The sequence below is a fragment of the Pelobates fuscus genome, chromosome 2 (genome assembly GCF_036172605.1).
Source record: "Pelobates fuscus isolate aPelFus1 chromosome 2, aPelFus1.pri, whole genome shotgun sequence".
Taxonomy (NCBI): Eukaryota; Metazoa; Chordata; class Amphibia; order Anura; family Pelobatidae; genus Pelobates; species Pelobates fuscus.
This window is the reverse complement of record NC_086318.1, coordinates 364125773-364148109: the sequence shown is the minus strand read 5'-3', so window position 1 is coordinate 364148109 and position 22337 is coordinate 364125773. Positions and strand designations below refer to the sequence as shown.

The 22337-nt window shown below is 41.3% G+C and overlaps 1 protein-coding gene across 1 annotated transcript in view; it reads right to left on the bottom strand.

Moving 5' to 3' along the window:
* Nucleotides 1-22337, bottom strand: part of RIN2 (Ras and Rab interactor 2) — a 143730-nt gene that overhangs the window by 24943 nt on the left and 96450 nt on the right. Inside the window, exons 5-6 of the mRNA XM_063443685.1 lie at nucleotides 10034-10145; nucleotides 6495-6567 (exon numbers count right to left, since the gene is read on the bottom strand). Coding sequence (XP_063299755.1) covers nucleotides 6495-6567; nucleotides 10034-10145 — 185 coding nt within the window. The remainder of the gene's footprint in view (nucleotides 1-6494; nucleotides 6568-10033; nucleotides 10146-22337) is intronic.

Sequence of the window (22337 nt, the reverse complement as noted above, 5' to 3'; positions counted from 1 at the left end):
TATGAATGGGGCATGACAAACAACATTTGTCAATAATATGCCAGTCTTTTGCATTTTAAAAAAATAATTTGGCATGGACATGTTATTTTTTGGTTAATAACTAAACTTCTAATTGTAGTGAAATAACATTTGAATGACAAAATAGCTCATTTGGAAAAATCCCCAGCTTTAGCTACTTAAGTCTCAGCTTGGCTACTTAAGTCTCAATTTTGCAGGTCGGATTTTATTTCACTACAATTATGAGTTTAGTAAATAGATCCCACAGAAACATGTTCATGCCAAATGGGAGGAAGGGGATAAACTCATCAGCTCCTTTGGCTTCCAGTATCATTTCCACGCAAATTCATCGGTCCTCCCCTGATTTCTCAGCACCCATCTTTACTCGTGTCTCTGATTGCCTCTCTGCTATTTCCAACTGGATGGCTGCTTATTTCCTTAAACTAAACCTGTCCAAAATAGAACTTCTGGTCTTCCCTGCCTCAAGTGTTGCTTCTCCCTTGTCTGTGCCCCTCCAAGTCAATGGCACTACCATCCGCTCTACTTCTAAGGCTCGCTGCCTAGGTGTTCTCTTTGACTCCGACCTCTCCTTCACCCCTCATGTCCAATCAATTGCCAAATCCTGCCGCTTCCATCTCAAAAGTATTGCGCGCATCCGACCCTATTTAACGCCTGATACAGCAAAGGTGCTTGTCCATGCCGCTGTCCTCTCTCGCATTGACTACTGTAATCCGCTTCTCAGTGGTCTTACGTGTTCCCAACTTGCCTCGTTACAGTCTATAATACACAGTGCAGAGGCTCATCTTCCTGTCTGCCCGCACCTCCCACGCCTCCCCCTTTTGTTAGTCCCTACATTGGCTTTGTGTAAGATATAGGACTCAATTTAAGATCCTGATACTTGCTTACAAATCTCTACACATTGCTGCTCTGACCTACTTATCCTCACTAATACTCAAATATGTCCCGTCTAGGCCGCCCCTATGCTCTGCCGGAGACCTATGTCTAACCTCTGTTTGTACTCCTACCTCTGATGCTCACCTTAAAGACTTACCTAGGGCTGCACCGTTCCTATGGAACGCCCTTCCCCTTTGTTAGACTTTCACCCAATCTCCACTCCTTAAAAGACCACTATAGTACCCTCAGGGTGCCCCCACCCTCAGGGTCCCACTCCCGCTGCGCTGAAGGGGGAGGAAGGGGGTTAATCCCTTACCTTTTTTCCAGCCCTCAATAAATACTATCCTAGCAACCTACTTTCCTACCCTGCCCTTACCCTTTGTGTCATTATACCCAACTCCCTCTAGCATGTAAGATCATTGAGCAGGGCCCTCAATCCCTCTGTTCCTGTGGGTCCAACTCGTCTGGTTACCAATACTTGTCTGTTAGTCCACCTATTGTACAGCGCTACGGAACTTGCTGGCGCTTTATAAATAATAATAATAAACGCTTTTCCTTGCTGGCGCACCCCTAGAAAAGGGAGAAGCTGACGTCTGTTGCCAGCACACAGCCGACACACGTTTTTTGCACAGAAATGACCTTAACAGAGTTCTGGGCTGCGTGAGTCAGTGTGCCTGTGGTGTAACAAACTCCCAACACAATAGTGCAAATGTCTTTGGATGTGTAGTGTTTCAAGCTGATACGTTACACACACAGATTTCTTCCTCCGTTGGAATTACCCTTTAAGTCAATTAACAAAATATGTTACAGACAGAAACAAATTAATTATGTAGGCTTTCAGAGTTTTGGTGCAAACTAAATGTACACCCAAACAACACACACAGGGTTAACTTCTAAACAGAAAAGCAAAAAAGTACCTACTGAAAGAGCACAGAAAGGTAAGAAATTATATGTAAAATAAAATGTTAAAACTGGGAACCACCCATAAACAGAATATTACCATAATGAGACATAGGGGAGTGGGCAAAGTAGACAGAACCACTATATTGTAGTACAAGATAAATACTAGAGGTATAGGTTTGCTGGTTTAGGTAGGCACTAAAGTCGTGCGGTGCAGAGGTAACCTAGCGTCAGCAATTAGCTCCTACGTGTCTTTTTTCAATATACTTTTATTCCTTTTTGGAACGATTCCCTGGGCTATGGTATATTTTTCTCCTACAGAGCTGTTATAGATTTTTATAGGCAGTATCCCTTGTGGGTTGCGGACCTGGATCACCCTCTATCCAAGAGGAAAGTTCCTTTGGGCTATACCTCAAATATTATCTTGTACTACAATATAGTGGTTCCGTCTACTTTGCCCTCTCCCCTAGGTCTCATTATGGTAATATTCTGTATATGGGTGGTTACCAGTTTTTACTTAGGTTGATTAAAGGTAGGGTTTTTGTTTGTTATTTCACATATCCTTTCTTACCTTTCTGTGCTCTCAGTGGGTTCTTCTTGCTTTTCTGTTTAGAAGACCACACTGATATCATTTTTGTGTTTTGTATGTTACGTTTGAGAGCACAGTTTAGGCGACCGTCCTCCATTTTTGGAGGTTTGCTGCTGAGACACCCTTTCTCCTTATTGTGGAGGTAGTGGTGACTATGGCATCATATCATTTCTTTGACTAACACACCCAGGGTTATTTGCTGACGTGAGAATTGCTAGGAATTCAAAGTGAATTTCAGATTTAAAGGCACACTATTGTCACCAGAACAATAACAGCTTAATGTAGTGGTTCGGGTGTGTTAGTATGTCCCTGCAGGCTTTTTAATGTTAACACTGCCTTTTCAGACAAAAGACAGTGTTTACATTAGTACCTAGGGACACCTCTAGTGGCAGTAACTCAGAAGTCCACTAGAGATGCTTCCTGGGTCAGTTCTGCACAAAGTGCATGGAAGTGCTGAATGCAAGCCATAGAGATGCATTGCTTTAATGCATCTCCTATCAGGAGATGCTGACTGAGATCTCAGCCAAGGACGCGGATCTAGTGGAGCAAGCACTGGCGAACCCACGGGGTGCTGGAATAAAAGGTACGTTTATTACTTTTTTAAGGTGGGCAAGGGGAGAAGGGAGACCACCTCTACTATGTTATGGTGAATACATGTTTGTGTTCCTGACCCTGTAGTGTTTCTTTAAGGCCAGAAGTGACTAGGAGAATTTTATCTTATTTTGCTATATTGACCTACATTTTGAAATTCACTTTGAATTCCCTGTTCCTTGGCATTGTAATAATTCTAAAGACCACAAAACTGCTGTGCACTGCATTCGTGCAATAATATAATAACACAGTAGCAATGTATGGATCAATGTAACATCTATATAACATGACACACCGAAATAGGCACTTATATGTATAGAAACATGGGATGCGCCCATTATGCACTTGACTTCTGTAAGAAACGCAATAAACTAACTGACTCATCTGAAATCAAAAACATATTCAGACTGGAGGCTTAGTGAATTCTGCCAGTTGGAATTCAGTTTGGTTGAAAGTAAAGTCATGGTCAGTGACTAGAGAATCAACAGATGAGAACAGAATACTTTTGAAATGCTGAAATATACAGATTTACTTTACCACTTCCTATTAAAACATATAGACCATTAGCCAAGATCTCCCAATCATCCCTATTTCATTGGAACAGTCACGGTTTTTGGATCATGTCCCGCCGTTCCAATTTCTTTCTTTGGTGTCCCACTTTTGGGGACACCGGGGAACTGTCCTCAAAAAGTGTAGAGCGAGCACATTATGAAATGTTCTACAATCAGAAATCTAGGGCATTGACGTCGGTCTGACCTACCAATGATTCTGCTCCTTTTGGGCAATGCCGGTGATGCAATTGCGTCATTGCTTGCCTCCTTCACCCCCTCTCACCGGTTTTCCGCTTCTTGGTACGTCAATGTTGGGGTGATGCATTAGCCAGCATCTTTTGTATCTGTCATATGAATGGTTGTGTCATTTGAGTCACTTTAACACAGTTAAAGTGGTTGAGTAATTTATTTTTGACCTTCTATGAAACAGGAATCCCAATATGTGAGAATTTGTTTTGTCCCTTTTCTATTTCAGGAATGTCATATAGTATCTCTGCCTAAGCAGAATTGACAGGATATTTGATGATCTGACGTGTATAGAACACGGCAGTGGCTTGCAACCAGTGTTATGTGGTATGTCTCAAGCCTCCTCAAACTGTGCCACCTCAAATTCAGGGTTGTAATAGGTTGATAGGAGTCCTAAAATCTGCTTTTTAATAATTATCAGTGTTAAAATTGAGATGGTCATCTAGCATTTAATTTACACTAATAAAGTCAGTTTGGCTAGAAAAATGCGTATTTCCATAAAAAAGGATTCAAATACTTGTGACATATACAAGCTGCTGATTAAGTGAAAAAGAGAAACGAGCAGGTCTATCTCGGAAATGCAACTTCGACTGAAGTATGGCGCAACCCAAAAAAAAGTTAGGAACCACTGCAATGAGGTGTTCCATATATATAGTACTCCTTAGCCAAGCATTTTGCTATTCAATTACCTGTGGCAAATAATCAATATTCGCTTGATTTTCCTGATGCTGTCCAGGTCGCCCGTTTTTGGGATTGTGCCAATCAAAATAAACGTTTTGGAGCATAAATCCGCCTCATCTTGTCTTTTCATAAACCGTCTCCCTGATTGACTAAACTCCGTTTCGCAGCCAATCACTGTCCTCTCTTATTATATGCTCCATGTCCCCTTAGCACAGTGAAGTTGACTTTAAAATACATTTTGCCTTCTGAATGCTTCTGATAAAATACCTGCTTTTATTCACTGTGTTGTTTACACCTCCTTTCTTATCACTCCAGTTTTCTCTCCTCTTTAAGGTTGATAATATCATTGGCTTAATTTTTTTTTTCTCTATTGTATAGAATTAAAATGTATAAAATAAAAGAACAAAGAGACTGTGCTATCAGTGTTTTACACTGGTACTTTGTCTTGCTGGTTTTTATTATCATGCCTCACTGATATATTGTGTCTGCTGAATGTACACATCACTTGTATTTCATCAGAACAAAAACTGGAACAAAATATCAATACTTAGTTTTATTTTTCCAACTGGCAACATTGCAAAAGTTTTTGCATATTTAAAGCAACTGGTACTATACGTGAGATGTTGGCACATAAACGTTCCTCTGTGAATTTTCTACTTTTTTAATGTTATGTTTTGACATTTTTTCTCCATTAAGTATATCTATAATAATTTGCTCAAATACTGGCAAGCACCTATTACAGCCTGTACAAACAGTATGTCTCTGGATTACAAAATGGTTCAACTTGATCGGAACATTCTAATTTGAAGGAAGGAGACACAGTGAAACATTATTGATGGTGGCAGGTACTTAACCTTCAATCCACACCACAATAAACACTTTAGCATTTCTATGGTGATGGAAGGAGGGACTGTCACATTGGAAAAGTGACTGGTCTTCAAATGACTGCATTAAAGGAAAACTGGCATAATTTCTTATTAAAAGTGAAAATCCAATATTGCAATTATTATAGTTAATGTGTGTATTTTGTCATCTATACTCAAGAGGTGCACCAAAAAAAGCAATTACCTCTGACATATCCTTGCATTAGGGGGTCAACCATCTTTAAATGCATATTGGTCAGAAGACCATAGCACTAGGCTGTCTGCATAGGGTTTGGGTGGATGGAATGCTTTACCGAAGAATATCATGAGGCTGAGCTAGAATAAGGTTATAATTGCTGGAAAACCAAGAATGCCCGAGTACTTTAGAAGTTTTTATCTCCTGCTCTATAATTGAACTTTAATCACACACAGAAGGCTTCTGCAAGGTCTAGCAAGCTATTAACAGTGCAGGAGATAAGAAATTCTAAACCAAACAGTGCAATACAGGAAGTTTTGATATTAGATCTGCTGTACAGGTAGTGTTTAGGAAGGCTGTGTAAGTCACATGCAGGGAGGTGTGACTAAGGCTGCATAAACAAAGTGATTTGACTCTGAAATGGCAGAGACTTGAGCAGTGAGACTGCAAAGGCATGGTCTGTACACTAAAACTGCTTCATTAAGCTAAAGGTGTTTCGGTGTCTATAGTGTCCCTTTAAAACATTTTTCAGAATATTAAATCATTTTAAACGTTTATTCAAAAATTTGCAATCATTTTAAAATGTATGTAACAATATTAAATTGAGGCCTAAGACTGTTGTGCGTCATACTTTGTTATTATGTCCGTGAACAATAAAGTTCTCCTCAGAGGCAGGAAGATGGCATGGGTACTTGTGCTGTGAGGTCCCAGGGAGCCTCTAGATTTCAAGTCATTGCTCATTTACATACCTGTTTACACTATTATATAATACACACAGGGTTTTTCATGCAAGCTTTTGTCTTAAATAATAATAGTAATAAAAAAAAAATACAACGGTTTTCCATTAAGGGCCTTTTGGGACCATAACACGGGATTCTTGAAAATCCACAGTTTGTTCCATGAAGTTTTTGGACAGATTAACAAAAACACATGTGCTATATTATTTTAGTAATCCTTAATTATCAGCAGATTTTCATCTCTCTTACCTGCTAATGCAATAAAACGCAATGAGTCTAAATATATCTGGAAAACTGATCCCGGAGCCTTCCAAAAAAAAAGCTGCGGAGAAAATAAAAGGCTTAGATTAGAAAAAGAGCAATATGAGATTTATAGTCTAAACAGGGAGTAGCTATTCATTTGACAGTTGATTTGCAACATTGAAGGAACACTCCGGTCGTCATAACAACTTAATCTAAATTAAGTTGTTATAGTGGCAGCCCCACCATTCACTTTCTTATCTTAAGGGGTTAAACTGTTGTCAACGGTTTAACACCAAAGGTTGACTCCAGCATCGGTTCTGCAGTTCCTTCCGGTGGCACCCACATTCTGAAATCAAAGGGCACCACTGATTGGCTAGAGCTGAGGCGCTAAGCTAATCACTAGCTCCCCATTCATACAAAAAGTATGAACTGCAAATCCAGCACTGGAGCCAGTCTTGGGGTTATAAAGTTTTAACCCCTAAAGGTATGAAAGCACCCTGGACCTCCTGGCACCATAACAACTTAATTTATACAAAGTTGTTAAGGTGACCGGAGTGTTCCTTTAAGGCCAATATATTTGAGTTGGAAAAAAAAAAAAAAAAAACTTTGGTTGCCGTCCAATTCGGTATTTGGTGAATAGACCCTCTTGATGTTATTCTGCAGAGGGTAAGCAGTAATGTTTTGCAACTATCAAACAAAGTAGTGTTCTTCTAATTGAAAACAAATGTGCTGGCTAGTATTCTTGCTGCCAAGAAAGCAATTCTGCTAAATATACGGAGCCTGAAAGTTTTTTTGTCTGTTTTCCTCATTCCAGGAACATGCGATCATCCACGAGAAATGGGTCAAAACAGATCTGGATTTCACAATGTGGAAGTATCAAAACAAAGCCCTCACATGACTCAAGGAATACTCGACAATAATAATAATCAATATTGTTGTTTTAATAGTATCCCTGTGATGAAGGTCCCTGATAAGTTACCAAACATTTTTAATAAGCACATATTCATTTAATGTGCTGTAGTTATAAGAGACTTAAAAAAACAAAACTCTTTGTTAATCAAAAGTTTTTTACAAAAAGGTCAACATGTTTCTAAATGGTTTAACATTTTTTTTAAGGCTATATTATACTTAGAACACTTTCCAATTCCTGCTCGCGGCACCAATTATAAACATATCTGGAAACGTTTGCGATCACTGTCCCTCTTGGAGAAAGATGGGCCCTTTTTCTAAAACTGTATTTTCAGGACTGCGTGATACACAGAAAGTTGGTGGAGGCTCGTTTTACAGGTCTGCCTAGTTAAAGTTGGCATACCTGAAGACCAATTGTTAGAACCATTAACAACATTAAGCTGTCAAATACAGTTATAATAACATATTACTAATATTTTTTTGGGGGGAGGGGTGGGGGGAGGGGAACAATTAAAAACTAAATAAAACAAAAACTGTGAGCCAATAAGCAAAAAAAGGAGAGGAACATATATGGAAATATAGCCTCATCAGCACAAAAGAAGTGGAATGCATGGGGAAAAGTGGTTGCAAATATATCTTAAAAAGCACAGAACAGCGTTAAGATTCGTACAGATTTTTTTTAATACTAGTGATTACTAGAAAGCTCATATATACAAAACCATGTTACCTCATTACCTGGTCAGTATGCTCGCCTGGAATTTCTCCACCCCTATGACTTATGTTCCACACCTAACACTTAACTTTGTATCTCTAACTAGAAAAACATATGGGTTACGCAGATTTCCCCTACAAAACGTCACGAAAATATAAAATATCAAACCTGCCAACAGTCTCAAGCCACTGAAATCATCAACCATCATAAACCTTCTATAAAAACATACTGTCAGCTAATGTATGGTCTATGGCTCCTATGCTTTCCAATGGGGAAGTTCAAATTCGAGCAGCGTTCGCCACACATGAGTATCAGGTCCCCAATGCTCATCTATGAGCATTGCATCGGATCATGGGGGAGGAGGCCATTATTACTCTCTGACTTCAAAGGATGCTGATAGATAAGCAGCGCCGAGGGTGCCTCAGTCCTGGGAAATCATTATTTTATACAGTTTTTATTGCACAGGGACAGAAAGAGGGGACCTCAAAAAGAGTATAGACAGGGACACTACAGCGTCAGATTTGCTGTAATGTTCCTTTATCAATATTTTTCTAAAACTTCTAAAAGCATAAATAACTCACTAGCTCTAAAAAAACATTTCCTTCTTCATTACTCTGGCAATAAAAGGGTTAAATGTATGATGTTTCTGTTTAAAAACACATGCATGGCCGGCCTCTAAGCGCATTGTCAGTAAATTTAACATCAAAACATGTTTCTACTCCCTTTGTGGTCTCCACAGAAACCAATTCAGTAAGCTCTCGTATGTTAAAATAAAAAGGCCCAGAATAGCACTCTGCAAAACGTTGTAAAATGAAAAAAATAAGAGTTGGGAGTAAAAATTTCAAAACAAAAAGAGCTTTTTCCATATAAACACCACATTAGCCTTTTCAAGTGCTAATTTAATATGGAGCTAGGGCTGCGTACTTGAAAAAATATCTTCCAGGCGCCTCTGTGATTAACGAATAGTCAGAAACAAGGCTTCTGGTTCAGCCTCTTTTCAAGACACATCAACTTTAAATGGTTTTCTCAAAGACTTAATACATTAACGTACAAACTTGATGAAAATTCGAGTTCAGTATTAAAATTGCTGCCAAGTTGTATTTAACATATTCCCATGTTGTTTGCCATTTTACTTGAGTGGCTTGGTATGTAGACGACCCCCTAGGTGAGTTTCCAAGCCCATTTATGTTTATGACAATACTAAAAAAAAGGAATGTGCCAGGATACTCATATAATTTAACATATGACTGAGCATACTACTTTGAAGAAGGGTTTGGTAATGGGATTACCATCATTAAAAAAAACAAATGATATGAATAGAGAATGGACACATTATATTCAGGGCTCCCCTCAAGGGGATTCAAGCAGTGATCTGGTAATGGCACGCTCATGTGCAGGGAAAAATAATGCTTTATTTATGGATCACATTACAAATCCACCTGGATGGATGAAATGTCATGTACCCTCCACCCAGCATGCAGAATGCAGTACAAGGGTTCCAACATGCTCCCACTGGACGCTAGGAAAGCCACACTCCTGCACCCAAAACATTGTAAAACAGGAGGGGAACTAAGAACAATGTCTGTACTATAAAACTCAACGTGTGTGTCTTGTAGGCTTGCTGCCTAATACACCCCACCCCTTAACAGGTGCCATTGTAACGATATAATTCATGTCATCTACTTCATTTGTCAGTAGTTTAAGGTTATGGTTGATCAGCACATAAGCCGAGTTCCAGAATGGGTCAACTGACTTTGATTAACAGAGCCAAAATATTCCAGTTCACCTCCACAGGAACTCTGTACTCTATACTGAAAATGTAGCCAAGTCAACTTGGGGCTGAGTAAAATGTGATCAATACACGGATTCTAAAATACACGATAAAACTAACAGATAAATAAATGTGCACTGAATGGTTACTTACTGTATGAATGCTCCCTTATTATAAATTCCTGCAAACTGGACGTGGATTCATTTGGTACACGGAGGGATAATACTTTCTTTTGAAGTTTTGTTGATTTTCTAACGAGAAATGTCTGCAAAGCAAGATATTTAGAACAATGACTCAACTGTTTCTTACATTACATACATTTTTGTTTTTACTGTTGCACAAGAAATGGCATCTCCAGATTGCGAAATATAATACATATATGCCCCTAAAAGAGAGAGCGAAGGGCGAAGGGTAACTTTCAGCACTATTGCAAAACCGTCCAGCCCCCTTTGGCAGCAGTATTATGCCGAGTATGTCATACACATTGTGTACATGCCATCTATATCCTTACAAACAACATGTAGGGTATACAGTTATTACATTTATTGTCAATTATACGCAGTCGCTCCATATATGCTGAGCAGCCTCATGCAGTGAATAAAGTAGACAGGCGTAAAGGAAATGTGTTTCATTGTCAAAAGCAGAAGCAATGATTACATCTAAAGGGCAAATGCAATGTATTCCGATTAATACGATATAACTATGAAGCCCCTTGTGGCCACTTCCAAACTGCAGGTAGAAACAATTATTTTTTTTGGGTGAAACTTTTCAATAATGTTATATGTTGTGTGTCAAGACAAAAAGTATGTGGTGTAAACACGGATTGCTGCAAACTGAAATACAAAAAAAAAAAAAAGAAGAAGAAGAAAAAAAGGAATATTATCAGAAATATTAAATGGACTTTCATATATATGACACTTATCTAACCATATATTTGGATAAGTATAGCTTTATAGGGTTAGAGCAGAAGTTTTATTTAACATTGTTTAAGTGGGGGGTAAATGGATGTGCTTACATGGACGTGTTAGAATTGCTCTTACAGTACACTATATTATTCGTGGGCTTGACATATTAACCTAGTGTTTGTTGGGCCTGATGTTTCCATAGCTTAATATGCTCTGCATACCATAGTCTTGCCACTGTTGCTAATTACGTTCTACTTTAGTGCATTATCTTTTACCTGGGGTGTACTGCATATGAAAAAGGTGCTGTCACACGAACCATGTAATGAGTCTGGTGCTCCCGGATTTGTCTTACACTTTCATACATACTATATCCATGTTCTATATTCATGCTGCCTAAGCCTTTGGTATATTGCTATGTTAAGTTATATTTCGCCCTGTCTCTTGTGTGTTGTTTCCTTGCTTTGCCTACATTGGCTTTGTTTTGATTTAATGTAATTCACTATAATTACAATAAACTTTGAATGATAAAAAAAAAGAAAGAAAAAAAAAGAATTGCTCTTAAAGTAGTTATATGATCTCTAAACACAAGTGTCGGGAGCAAGGATTTGGCTTTATTTCTCATGGTAGCTCTGTTTGGAATGGAAATAAACTGTACAAAAAAGATGGTTTGCATCTTTTTCAAAAGGGAACAAATGTTCTCAGTGAGCAGTTCAGAGGTTTTGCTAGGATGTATTTAAACTAGGGGGGAGGGGGGGGGCAAAAGGGTGATAAAACATCAATCCAATTGTCCCCCAAAACAAGGACAGAAGGTGCATGTAGCAAGTGTGTTAAAAAAGGATAAGCTTAGAGTCATGTCTACAAATGCTCGCAGTTTAGGGAATAAGATCCATGAACTTGTGGCAATAATGGCAACTGATAATGTAGATTTAGTCGCTGTTACTGAGACATGGTATAATGAGAAAAATGACTGGGACATAGCAATACCAGGGTACTCTTTATATAGAAAAGACAGGGAAGACAGGAAAGCAGGAGGGGTGGCCCTGTATGTGAAGGATAGCAAAAAATCTAGCCTAATAAAAGTTAGTGAGGCGAATATAGAGTCCGTTTGGGTTACGTTAGAATTTGGTAATCACACAGTAACTCGTGTAGGTGTGATTTATAGGCCCCCAGGACAAATTGAAGAGTTAGATAATCTACTAGTTGAAGAAATAGCTAAAATGACAATGAAGGGGGAAGTTATCATCATGGGTGACTTTAATCGTCCTGATGTGATTTGGTATACAAAAATAGCTGCTTGTGCCAGGAGCACACATATTCTAAACTCCCTACTGGGATTGACTCTAAAACAAGTGGTTGAGGAGCCAACTCGTAAAGAGGCCATACTAGATTTAGTGTTAACAAATGGAGATTTGGTATCCGATATTACTGTAGGTGAAAGTTTAGGGTCCAGTGATCATCAGTCAGTGTGGTTTAATATAAGAACAGTGACTGAGTCACACCACACAAAAACAAAAGTTTTAGACTTTAGAAAAACAGACTTTTCTAAAATTAGAATATGTGTAAAGGAGTCATTATCAGACTGGAGCAATTTAAATGGAGTCCAAGAGAAATGGGATTATTTAAAAGTTGCACTACTGAAGGCAACAGAAAATTGCATTAGGCTTGTCAGTAAAAACAAAAATTCAAGAAACGACTGTGGTACTCCGCAGATGTGGCTAAATTAGTAAAAAAACAAAAAGTTAGCATTTAGTAATTATAAAAAAACCCAGAGTGAGGAAGACAGAATGATCTATAAGATTAGGCAGAAAGAGGCCAAGCAAGTTATAAGAGCTTCCAAATCACACACAGAAGAGAAAATAGCACAGTCAGTAAAAAAGGGGAACAAAACGATACATAAATGAGAAAAGAAAAGTAAAACAAGGATTAGTTAGATTGAAAGCAAAAGAAGGAAGGTATGTAGAAGAGGATAAAGGTCTAGCTGACTGCCTCAATGACTATTTTTGTTTGGTATTTACAGATGAAAATGAAGGAAAGGGACCTCAGTTAAGAAAAAGGATAAATGAGTCATTTATTACACGTGAGTTTACAGAGGAAGAGGTTCTATTTCACCTCTTAAAAGTAAAGACAAATAAGTCAATGGGACCTGATGGAATACACCCAAAGCCAGTAAGCCTTACTTCAGTAGTGGGGAAAGTGATGGAAACCATGTTAAAGGATAGGATTGTTGAACATCTAAAAACACATGGATTTCAAGATCAGAGACAACATGGATTTACTTCAGGGAGATCATGCCAAACTAATCTTATTGATTTTTTTTGATTGGTTAACTAAAATTATAGATCAGGGTGGTGCAGTAGACATTGCATACCTAGATTTCAGTAAGGCTTTTGACACTGTTGCACATAGAAGGCTTATCAAGAAACTGCAATATTTAAGTTTGGATTCCAATATTGTTGAATGGGTAAGGCAGTGGCTGAGTGACAGGCAACAGAGGGTTGTAGTCAATGGAGTATATTCAAAGCTTGGGCTTGTCACCAGTGGGGTACTGTGGTGGAATCTCGGTAAAAATAAATTTAGTAGGCCGAGATTACCACGTGGCATGTGTACGTGCATATGCTGACGTATCGATCAGTTGGTTGCACGAGGCAAGATACGATCAGTAGTGTACGGAGCATGTGCAAGAATACAGGATGTAGTATTCCCCCTCCTCCATTGTGCTGGACAAGCCATGCGGTCAAACAGGAAGTTAATTCTTATTTGTGTTGATTGGTTAAGAGAATGTGCGGGTGGAGCTTAATATGGGAGGAGTTATGTGCCTATATAAGGAGCCTGCACTATTGTCCGGGGCTCAGAATTTGCTGTATTTTGGTGACGTTAGTCCCTCTGAGTCCCGATCGGTGATCCAATAAAGAATCTCTTCCTTCCTGAAGAAACCTGTGTCCATCTCTCTGTGCTTGGCTTCCGTCAGTTTCTCCGGTATCATTTGGTGCATTGGCCGGGAAGCTCATCGTTCAACGGTAGCTGAGAGGCAGAGGCGTGAGACGGTCTATCTTTGCCCACGTTCTCTACGGCTGCACCCCTGAACTTCTGCGTGGACCTCCCTTCGTCTCGGCGCCACTGGTCTGTTGTCCAGGAGATCATCGGCCTCTACGTGAGAAGTGCTGGGGTGTCCCCGTCGATGAGTGTGAACTCAGGTTCAGGAACGAGGAGGTAAGACAACTGCTGTTTTAGACGGCAGGACCCACTAGGGGTATACCGATTGTGCGGTAGGCCCAAAGGGGTTTTGAATCTGTGTATCTGCCCCCTCTGTCGGAGGGAAGGAGCGAAGGCGCACCGCTCGATCGAACGCTCTTTAGTCAGACCGTTTGATTTTGTTAGTCAGGCGGGGTCCTGGTGTAAATAGCCCTAGCCGGACACCGGTGTCTTGTCTAGACTAGCGTTCTAGGGTGTATATTACGTTCGCTAGGTCGGAGGGACCGGGAGACTAAGCAGCGCCTGTGTAAATTCGGTTCGCTAGCTCTCAACCTATCTGGGCTAAGTGGGAAGGCGTGTAAATTTGGAACCCACTAGACTTTTGATAGTGCGACTAAGAGGCGCCTGTGTAAATTCGGTTCTCTAGCTCGCTATATGTGGTGATTGGGCAGTGTGGCTAACCAAAACGGGTGTATATAGTTTTAGGTAGTCCATCAAGGTACTGGCCAATAGTTTAGTTGGGAATTGTAAATGTGTTAACGATTGTTTAGTAAAGTGTATATCTTGTTAGATAGCGCGAGCTCAGCCGTCTAGCGAGAGTGTTAATAGTGTGTTGCTGTATTATAGTGCACGGTACCATAACCCTGTATATTTACTGACACTGTATATAAGTACTAATCATTGTCGTCCATTGCATGTTTAACACCATAACCACTAATAATTGTATTGTGACCTTAACTTGTGCTTTGACCTATGCTAACCGTACTGTAACCGCTATTTGTAAAAGACGATGTTACTGGGGTGTGTTATAGACGGGTAATTAGTATATAGAGAATTATAGCGTGGGTGACTGTATAGTTACGCCAAAGGGCATAATATTGATTATATAGTGACTGGTGTAACAGCTGTGTGTGTACGGGAATTCCCTGAGTGTTTATTGTTATTGTGTACGTTTCACTTGGTAACCGTACCACGTGGTGCTGTTGCCAGAGGAAACGGGTGTGACTGTTGAATAGTACGCGTGTATAGTATTCGTTGTCGACGACGTTCCATTGTTAAGTATGGGTGCGTCGCAGTCAACGATTCCGGATCCCTTAGGTTGTATGGTGAAGAATTTTAAAAAGGGATTCAAAACTTGTGATTTTGGGGTTAAAATGTCTCCTGTACGTTTGGTCACTTTGTGTACTAGGGAGTGGCCTACTTTGGTTGCGGCATGGCCGCCACGTGGCAGTTTGGATCTAACTCTGGTACAGCGCTTACACGTGGCTGTATCAGGTAGGCCTGAACTTTACGGCCAGTTTCCTTATGTTGATTGTTGGAGACAGGCCGTAAATGACTCGCCAAAATGGCTCCAGACATGCCACGAGGAGCAGTGTCGCCTCATGGTAGCTAGGACTTGTTCGTCCACTAGGACTGGTGTTAGGCCCATTTTGGACACGCCCCCTGAGTCCGAGATCCCTTTGCCACCCCCTTACTTTCCGTTAAGAGGAAGTGACGCAAATGCAGGAAGTCCTGCAACCCTCCCCTCATTACCCCCATCCACTTCCGCTTCCTCCTCCAGTACAGGATCCACCCCCCCTCGTACTAAATCTCCCCTTCCGGAATCAGAACCAACCCCCATTAAAAACGAATATCCTGATTTGGCGCCACTTCAGACTTCCGGTCAAGCTTCATCTAGCTCGGCTCGAAGTGTTTTATTTACAACCTTTTCCCAAAACCAAGCTCCCATATCCCCATACCCTATTTCTCCCCGACTGGAACCTATGACTGACGCCCCTCCGCGTAGCCCCATACAGACCCGACAGTTGACCGGTGCCCAACAATTAAAACACTATCAGATGCCTCTTCGTCTGAATCCTGGGCCAGCCTATATCGATGCCGCAGGCCAAATGGCACATGCTGACCATGTCTTTGTATATGTCCCATTCACGACAACCGATCTTTTAAATTGGAAGACCCACAATTCCTCGTATACCGAGAAACCACAAGCTATGACTGATCTGTTCACCTCAATAGTACAGACACATAACCCGACATGGGCTGATTGCCAGCAGTTATTAATGACTTTATTTAACAATGAGGAAAGGAAAAGAATAAATCAAGCAGCCATTAAAGCACTAGAGGATAAAGCCCGTACTTTAAACCAAGCCAATCCATCAGCATGGGCCGCAACACATTATCCCAACACCGATCCCGATTGGAATGTAAATGGTGCTGACATGGTTCAACTCAGAGCCTATAGAGACACTATAATTGCTGGCATGAAAGCTGGAGGAAAGAAAGCTATTAACATGTCGAAGACAGTTGAGGTGATTCAGAAAAGCGATGAAGCGCCCAGTGTCTTTTATGACCGATTATTGGAGGCATACCGCTTGTATACCCCCTTTAATCCGGAAGACGCAGATAATTCCCGAATGGTGAACTCCGCCTTTGTCAGCCAAGCTTACGGAGCGCAAGCTACAAAAGTTAGAAGGGTTTGCAGGTATGTCAATCACCCAACTAATGGAGGTAGCGAATAAGGTTTATATGAATAGGGAAACAGAAAGTAAGAAAGAGGAAGAGCGCAAGATGCGTAAAAAGGCTGATATGCTAGCGGTAGCGTTCGCAGGCGTAGATAGACGGGGCCCAGATAGAGGCGATAGCAGATGGAGTAGGGAGCCTTTGAGTAGGAATCAGTGCGCGTATTGCAAGGAAGAAGGGCATTGGAGGAACGAATGTCCGCAAAGAGAGCAGTACGAGAGAGACCAACCCAGGGCAGGCTACGGAAACTTTAGAGGCAGAGCGAGAGGTAGAGGAGGCCCCGGAGGGAGTAATGGTAATAGAGGGAGTAATGGGAACAGAGGAAGTGTTAGGGAAGACAGGTATATTCCAGCAGCGCTAGAGAAGGCAGGGACTTCGTAGGATTGGCTGACACGGTCATGGAGGACTATTGATACCGACCGGGCTCCATCCCCCTTGGTCGAGCGGAGCCTATGGTCGATGTATCAATAGGGGGGAAAAGGAGTGCGTTCATAATCGATACTGGTGCTGAACATTCAGTGGTGACTAATCTAGTTGCTCCTCCATCTGGAAGGACTATTACTGTGATAGGAGCAACTGGAAGAAGTGCTGAAAAACCGGTTCTTAAAAGTCGACTCTGTACATTGGGAGGCCACGTAGTAAAACATCAATTCCTTTATATGCCTGAATGTCCAGTCCAATTGCTGGGACGTGATATGCTATCTAAGTTACAAGCGCAGATTACGTTCCTACCAAATGGAACAACATCTTTAAAGTTTAATGGACCTTCAGGTATCATGACATTATCCGTACCAAAGGAAGAAGAGTGGCGACTTTATACAGCGTTGACTAGCCAAAACCCTAGGAGTGATGAGACATTATTTAACATACCAGGAGTTTGGGCAGAGAACAACCCACCAGGACTGGCCCGCAATATTCCACCTATAAAAATTGAACTAAAACTTGGGGTTTATCCAGTGAGCCTAAGACAATACCACATCCCGCAGAAGGCTAAGAAGAACATCCAATCCTATCTGGATAAGTTCATACGGTATGGTATCCTAAAATTCTGTACTTCCCCCTGGAACACCCCATTGCTGCCTGTTCAAAAGCCCGGTACAGATGAGTATCGACCTGTGCAGGACTTGAGAGCAGTCAATGATGCGGTTGTTAGTATACATCCAGTTGTACCCAATCCATATAACCTGCTTGCTTTAATTCCGGGCGGGGCTACTTACTTTACAGTCTTAGACCTCAAAGATGCCTTCTTTTGCCTCCGAATTGCCGCAGAAAGTCAATGTATTTTCGCTTTCCAATGGGAGAACGCTGTAACGGGCTCAAAACGCCAAATGACTTGGACAAGACTGCCCCAAGGGTTTAAAAATTCACCTACCCTATTTGGTTCAGCCCTAAGTCAAGATTTACTGGATTTCGAGTCCATCCCAGGAGAGTGTGTATTAATACAATATGTAGATGACTTGTTGATAGCAGCAGTTACAAAAGAAATCTGTCAGCAAGCAACGCACGATCTACTACACATTCTCTGGAAGGCAGGATACAAGGTGTCTAGAAAGAAGGCTCAGTTGTGTTTGCCAACTGTCAAATATCTGGGATTCCATATCTCTGAAGGTCAAAGAATTATGGGGCCAGAGAGAAAAGAAGCTGTCTGCCAAATACCAATACCCAAGAATAGAAGACAAGTGCGAGAATTCTTGGGGGCAGCAGGCTTCTGTAGGATATGGATTCCCAGCTATGCGATACTGGCAAAACCTCTGTACGCAGCTATCAAAGGTACAGAGCACGACCCCTTCTTATGGACCCAAGAACAACAAACGGCATTTGAAGATGTGAAGAAGGCTTTGATGAGTGCCCCAGCATTAGGTCTACCTGATCACACACGACCATTCTACCTGTATGTACACGAGCAAAGAAGAATGGCTGTGGGAGTATTGACACAGTACTTGGGATCATGGCAAAGACCTGTTGCCTACATGTCTAAGCAATTGGATGCAGTGGCCAGCGGACTTCCACCTTGTCTAAGAGCAGTAGCTGCAGCCGCCCTGCTAGTAGCTGAAGCCGATAAACTCACTCTGGGTCAAGAACTTTATGTACGAGTCCCACATGCAGTACAGACGTTGTTGGATTACAAAGGAAATCATTGGTTTAGTAACAGCCGTATGACCAAGTATCAAGCAATGTTGTGTGAAAACCCAAGAGTGCATTTAGAGACTGTAAACACCTTAAATCCAGCTACCCTTTTGCCACAACCTACTGAAAGTCAACATGATTGTTTGGAAGTAATGGATGAAGTATTCTCAAGTAGACCAGATCTTCGTGATTTTCCCATCCAGAACCCCGATGTTCAATATTATACCGACGGCAGTAGTTATGTGAAAGAAGGGATCCGCTATGCAGGATATGCAGTGACAACAATAGACAAGGTGATAGAAGCTCGGCCACTGGCGAAAGGAACATCAGCACAAAAGGCAGAACTGATAGCACTGACACGAGCGTTACAATTGGCTGAAGGTTTAAGAGTGAATATCTATACGGACTCTAAGTATGCGTTTTTAACCACTCATGCCCACGGAGCTTTGTATAAAGAAAGAGGACTACTGAATTCAGAAGGCAAAGAAATCAAATACGCAGCTGAAATCCTACAACTATTGGAAGCAGTGTGGGAGCCGAAAGAAGTCGGTATCATACATTGTCGAGCGCATCTGAGAGGAGATGGTGATGTAACCAAGGGAAACCGGATGGCAGATAGTGCAGCCAAGCGTGCTGCTGAATCAGGAAGACAGGCGTATGTGGGGCATATAGCTGCTCTTATACCAACTCCACTGTCCCAATGGACTCCAGTTTATACAGCTCAAGAAGAGGAGTGGTTAAAGACTGAACCGGGAAAGTATTTGGAGAACAAGTGGTATCAGCTAGAAGATGGAAGAATAGTCATACCAGCATCACTAGCGGTAGAAATTGTCCAAAATTATCATAACGGGACACATTCTGGGAGAGACAGTACAGAAGAATCTCTCAGAAAACATTTCTACATACCAAGATTGTCCAACTTGACTCAGGCCATTGTACGAAGATGTGTAACGTGTGCTAAAAATAATGCAAGACAAGGACCAGTAAAGCCACCAGGAGTCCAGTTTATGGGGGGACTCCCCATGTCCGATCTGCAAATAGACTTTACAGTGATGCCTAAATCGGGTGGACATCGTTACCTGTTGGTAATTGTGTGCACCTATTCAGGCTGGGTAGAAGCATGTCCTACTCGTACAGAGAAAGCAGGAGAAGTTGTAAGATTCCTGCTACGAGAAATAATACCCCGATATGGACTACCCTGTTCTATAGGATCGGACAATGGTCCAGCTTTTGTTCATCAGTGCCTACAACAACTGACTCATATGCTTGGTATAAAGTGGAGGCTTCATACTGCATATAGACCCCAGAGTTCTGGTAAGGTAGAGAGAATGAATAGAACTATTAAGAACCAGTTGGCTAAAATGTGTCAGGAAACCCAACTTAAGTGGAACGTTCTCTTACCCATAGCTTTATTGCGAATCCGCAGTACCCCTACCAGAAGGATGGGCCTCTCTCCTTTTGAAATTATGTATGGGCGACCACCTCCCGTACTTGGTAACTTAAGGGGGGATTTGAGTCAGTTGGGAGAAGGAATTACCCGGCAGCAGGTTGTAGAGTTGGGTAAGACTATGGAGGAGGTACAGAAATGGGTACAAGATAGATTACCTGTGAATATTTATCCCCCTGTTCATAGTTATCATCCAGGAGATCAAGTGTGGATTAAAGAGTGGAATAATGTACCGTTAGGGCCCAAGTGGAGAGGTCCTTATGTTGTTCTTTTGTCTACCCCTACAGCGATAAAAGTAGCCGAAGTGACTCCGTGGATACATCACTCCAGGGTTAAACCAGCAGCAGTCGATTCTTGGCAAGTTACAGCAGATCCAGAGAATCCCTGCAAGATCCGGTTAAAACGCACTACTCAGTCGGAGTAACGAGGAATCGTGTGGATTACAAATTTTATTGTTACAGGGATTTGGTGCGTGAGTGAGAAGGCCATAATAAAGCCTGTCCGCTTACCAACACATAGTATATAAGCCAGGAAAGTCTCGAAGGGACACCTGTGAAGACGAGCAGAACTCCATTCCCTGCAGCCCTCACATCCTGGAAGCTGAGGTGCCTTCGCACGGACGAAGACTGAGGATGACGGCGAAAGATGTGCTTTTGATAGTGTTTATTTATATGTGTTTTTATATTCAGGAAGGTAGAGGTACCGACACTCCTAGCTGTGAGGTATGCATTAAGACTACGAGAACAGGTAACCATATTTCCCAAACCCTAATTTGGCATTCACAATACGAGTGTAAAGGAGATGTATCGAGATGTAGATACTTAAATATAGACTATAGTGTGTGCCATTTAGGAGTAGGAGAACCTAAGTGCTTCAGTCCAGAGTATCAACCTCGTACAATTTGGTTGACTCTCAGGAATGGAGATCCTCAGGGGACCCTAATTAATAAGACGGTGTTAGAATCCGTACATTCTTCGGGTGTTCTGCTATTTGATGCGTGTAAAGCGATATCGAGTGGTAGAAAGCCGTGGAATGTATGTGGGGATCTTAGATGGGAGAGGACGTATGGGTCTAATGATAAATATATTTGTCCCAGTAGTAAAAATAAATATGTGAGTCCTAGATGCCCAAATAAAGACTATAACTTTTGCCCATATTGGTCTTGTGTGGGGTGGGCGACTTGGGGACAGACAGTAGATAAAGACATGATAGTGACTAAGTTGCCGACTAGCCCATATTGTAAGTCTATGGAATGTAATCCCATCCATATACTTATAAATAACCCCGATAAGTTCTTAGACAAATATGGCAATTTATTTGGGTTTCAGATATACGGGACGGGTTTAGATCCTGGGACATTATTGTTTATAGGGATAGAGACTGATACGGTATCCTCCCAAACTCATCAAGTATACCATTCTTTTTATGAAGAGATGAGTATAGATAATAAGATCCCCCATAATGCTAAAAACCTGTTTATTGATTTAGCCGAAAGTATTGCCGGTAGTCTTAATGTTACCAACTGCTATGTGTGTGGAGGTACTAACATGGGAGACCAATGGCCTTGGGAAGCAAAGGAGGTAATGTCCGGTTCTGAGGCAGTTGACCAACTAATATCTACACAAGCCGATTATCATATGAGTGTTAGAGGTAAATCTGAGTGGAGATTAAAGACCTCCATCATAGGTTATGTTTGCATAGCAAGGAAAGGAATAATGTATAATACTTCTGTAGGAGAATTAACTTGTCTAGGGCAAAAAGCTTATGATGATGATACAAAGAATACAACTTGGTGGTCGGCTTCAAATGTCTCAGAACCATCTAACCCGTTTGCTAGATACGCCAATTTAACCCCTTAAGGACCAAACTTCTGGAATAAAAGGGAATCATGACATGTCACACATGTCATGTGTCCTTAAGGGGTTAAAGGATGTGTGGTTTGATTTATCCATCACATCTACCTGGAGAGCCCCAGCAAATTTGTACTGGATCTGTGGTAAGAAAGCCTATTCGGAGTTGCCACAGGACTGGGAAGGGGCATGTGTGTTGGGTATGCTCAAACCATCCTTCTTCTTGTTACCGATTGAAACAGGTGAGACTTTAGGTGTTAAAGTGTATGATGTGAATCATAGGAAGAAAAGGGGACCCATAGAGATAGGCACCTGGGAAGATAATGAATGGCCTCCCCAGCGTATTATAGATTATTATGGGCCAGCCACGTGGGCTGAGGATGGTACCTTTGGTTACAGAACCCCTATTTATATGC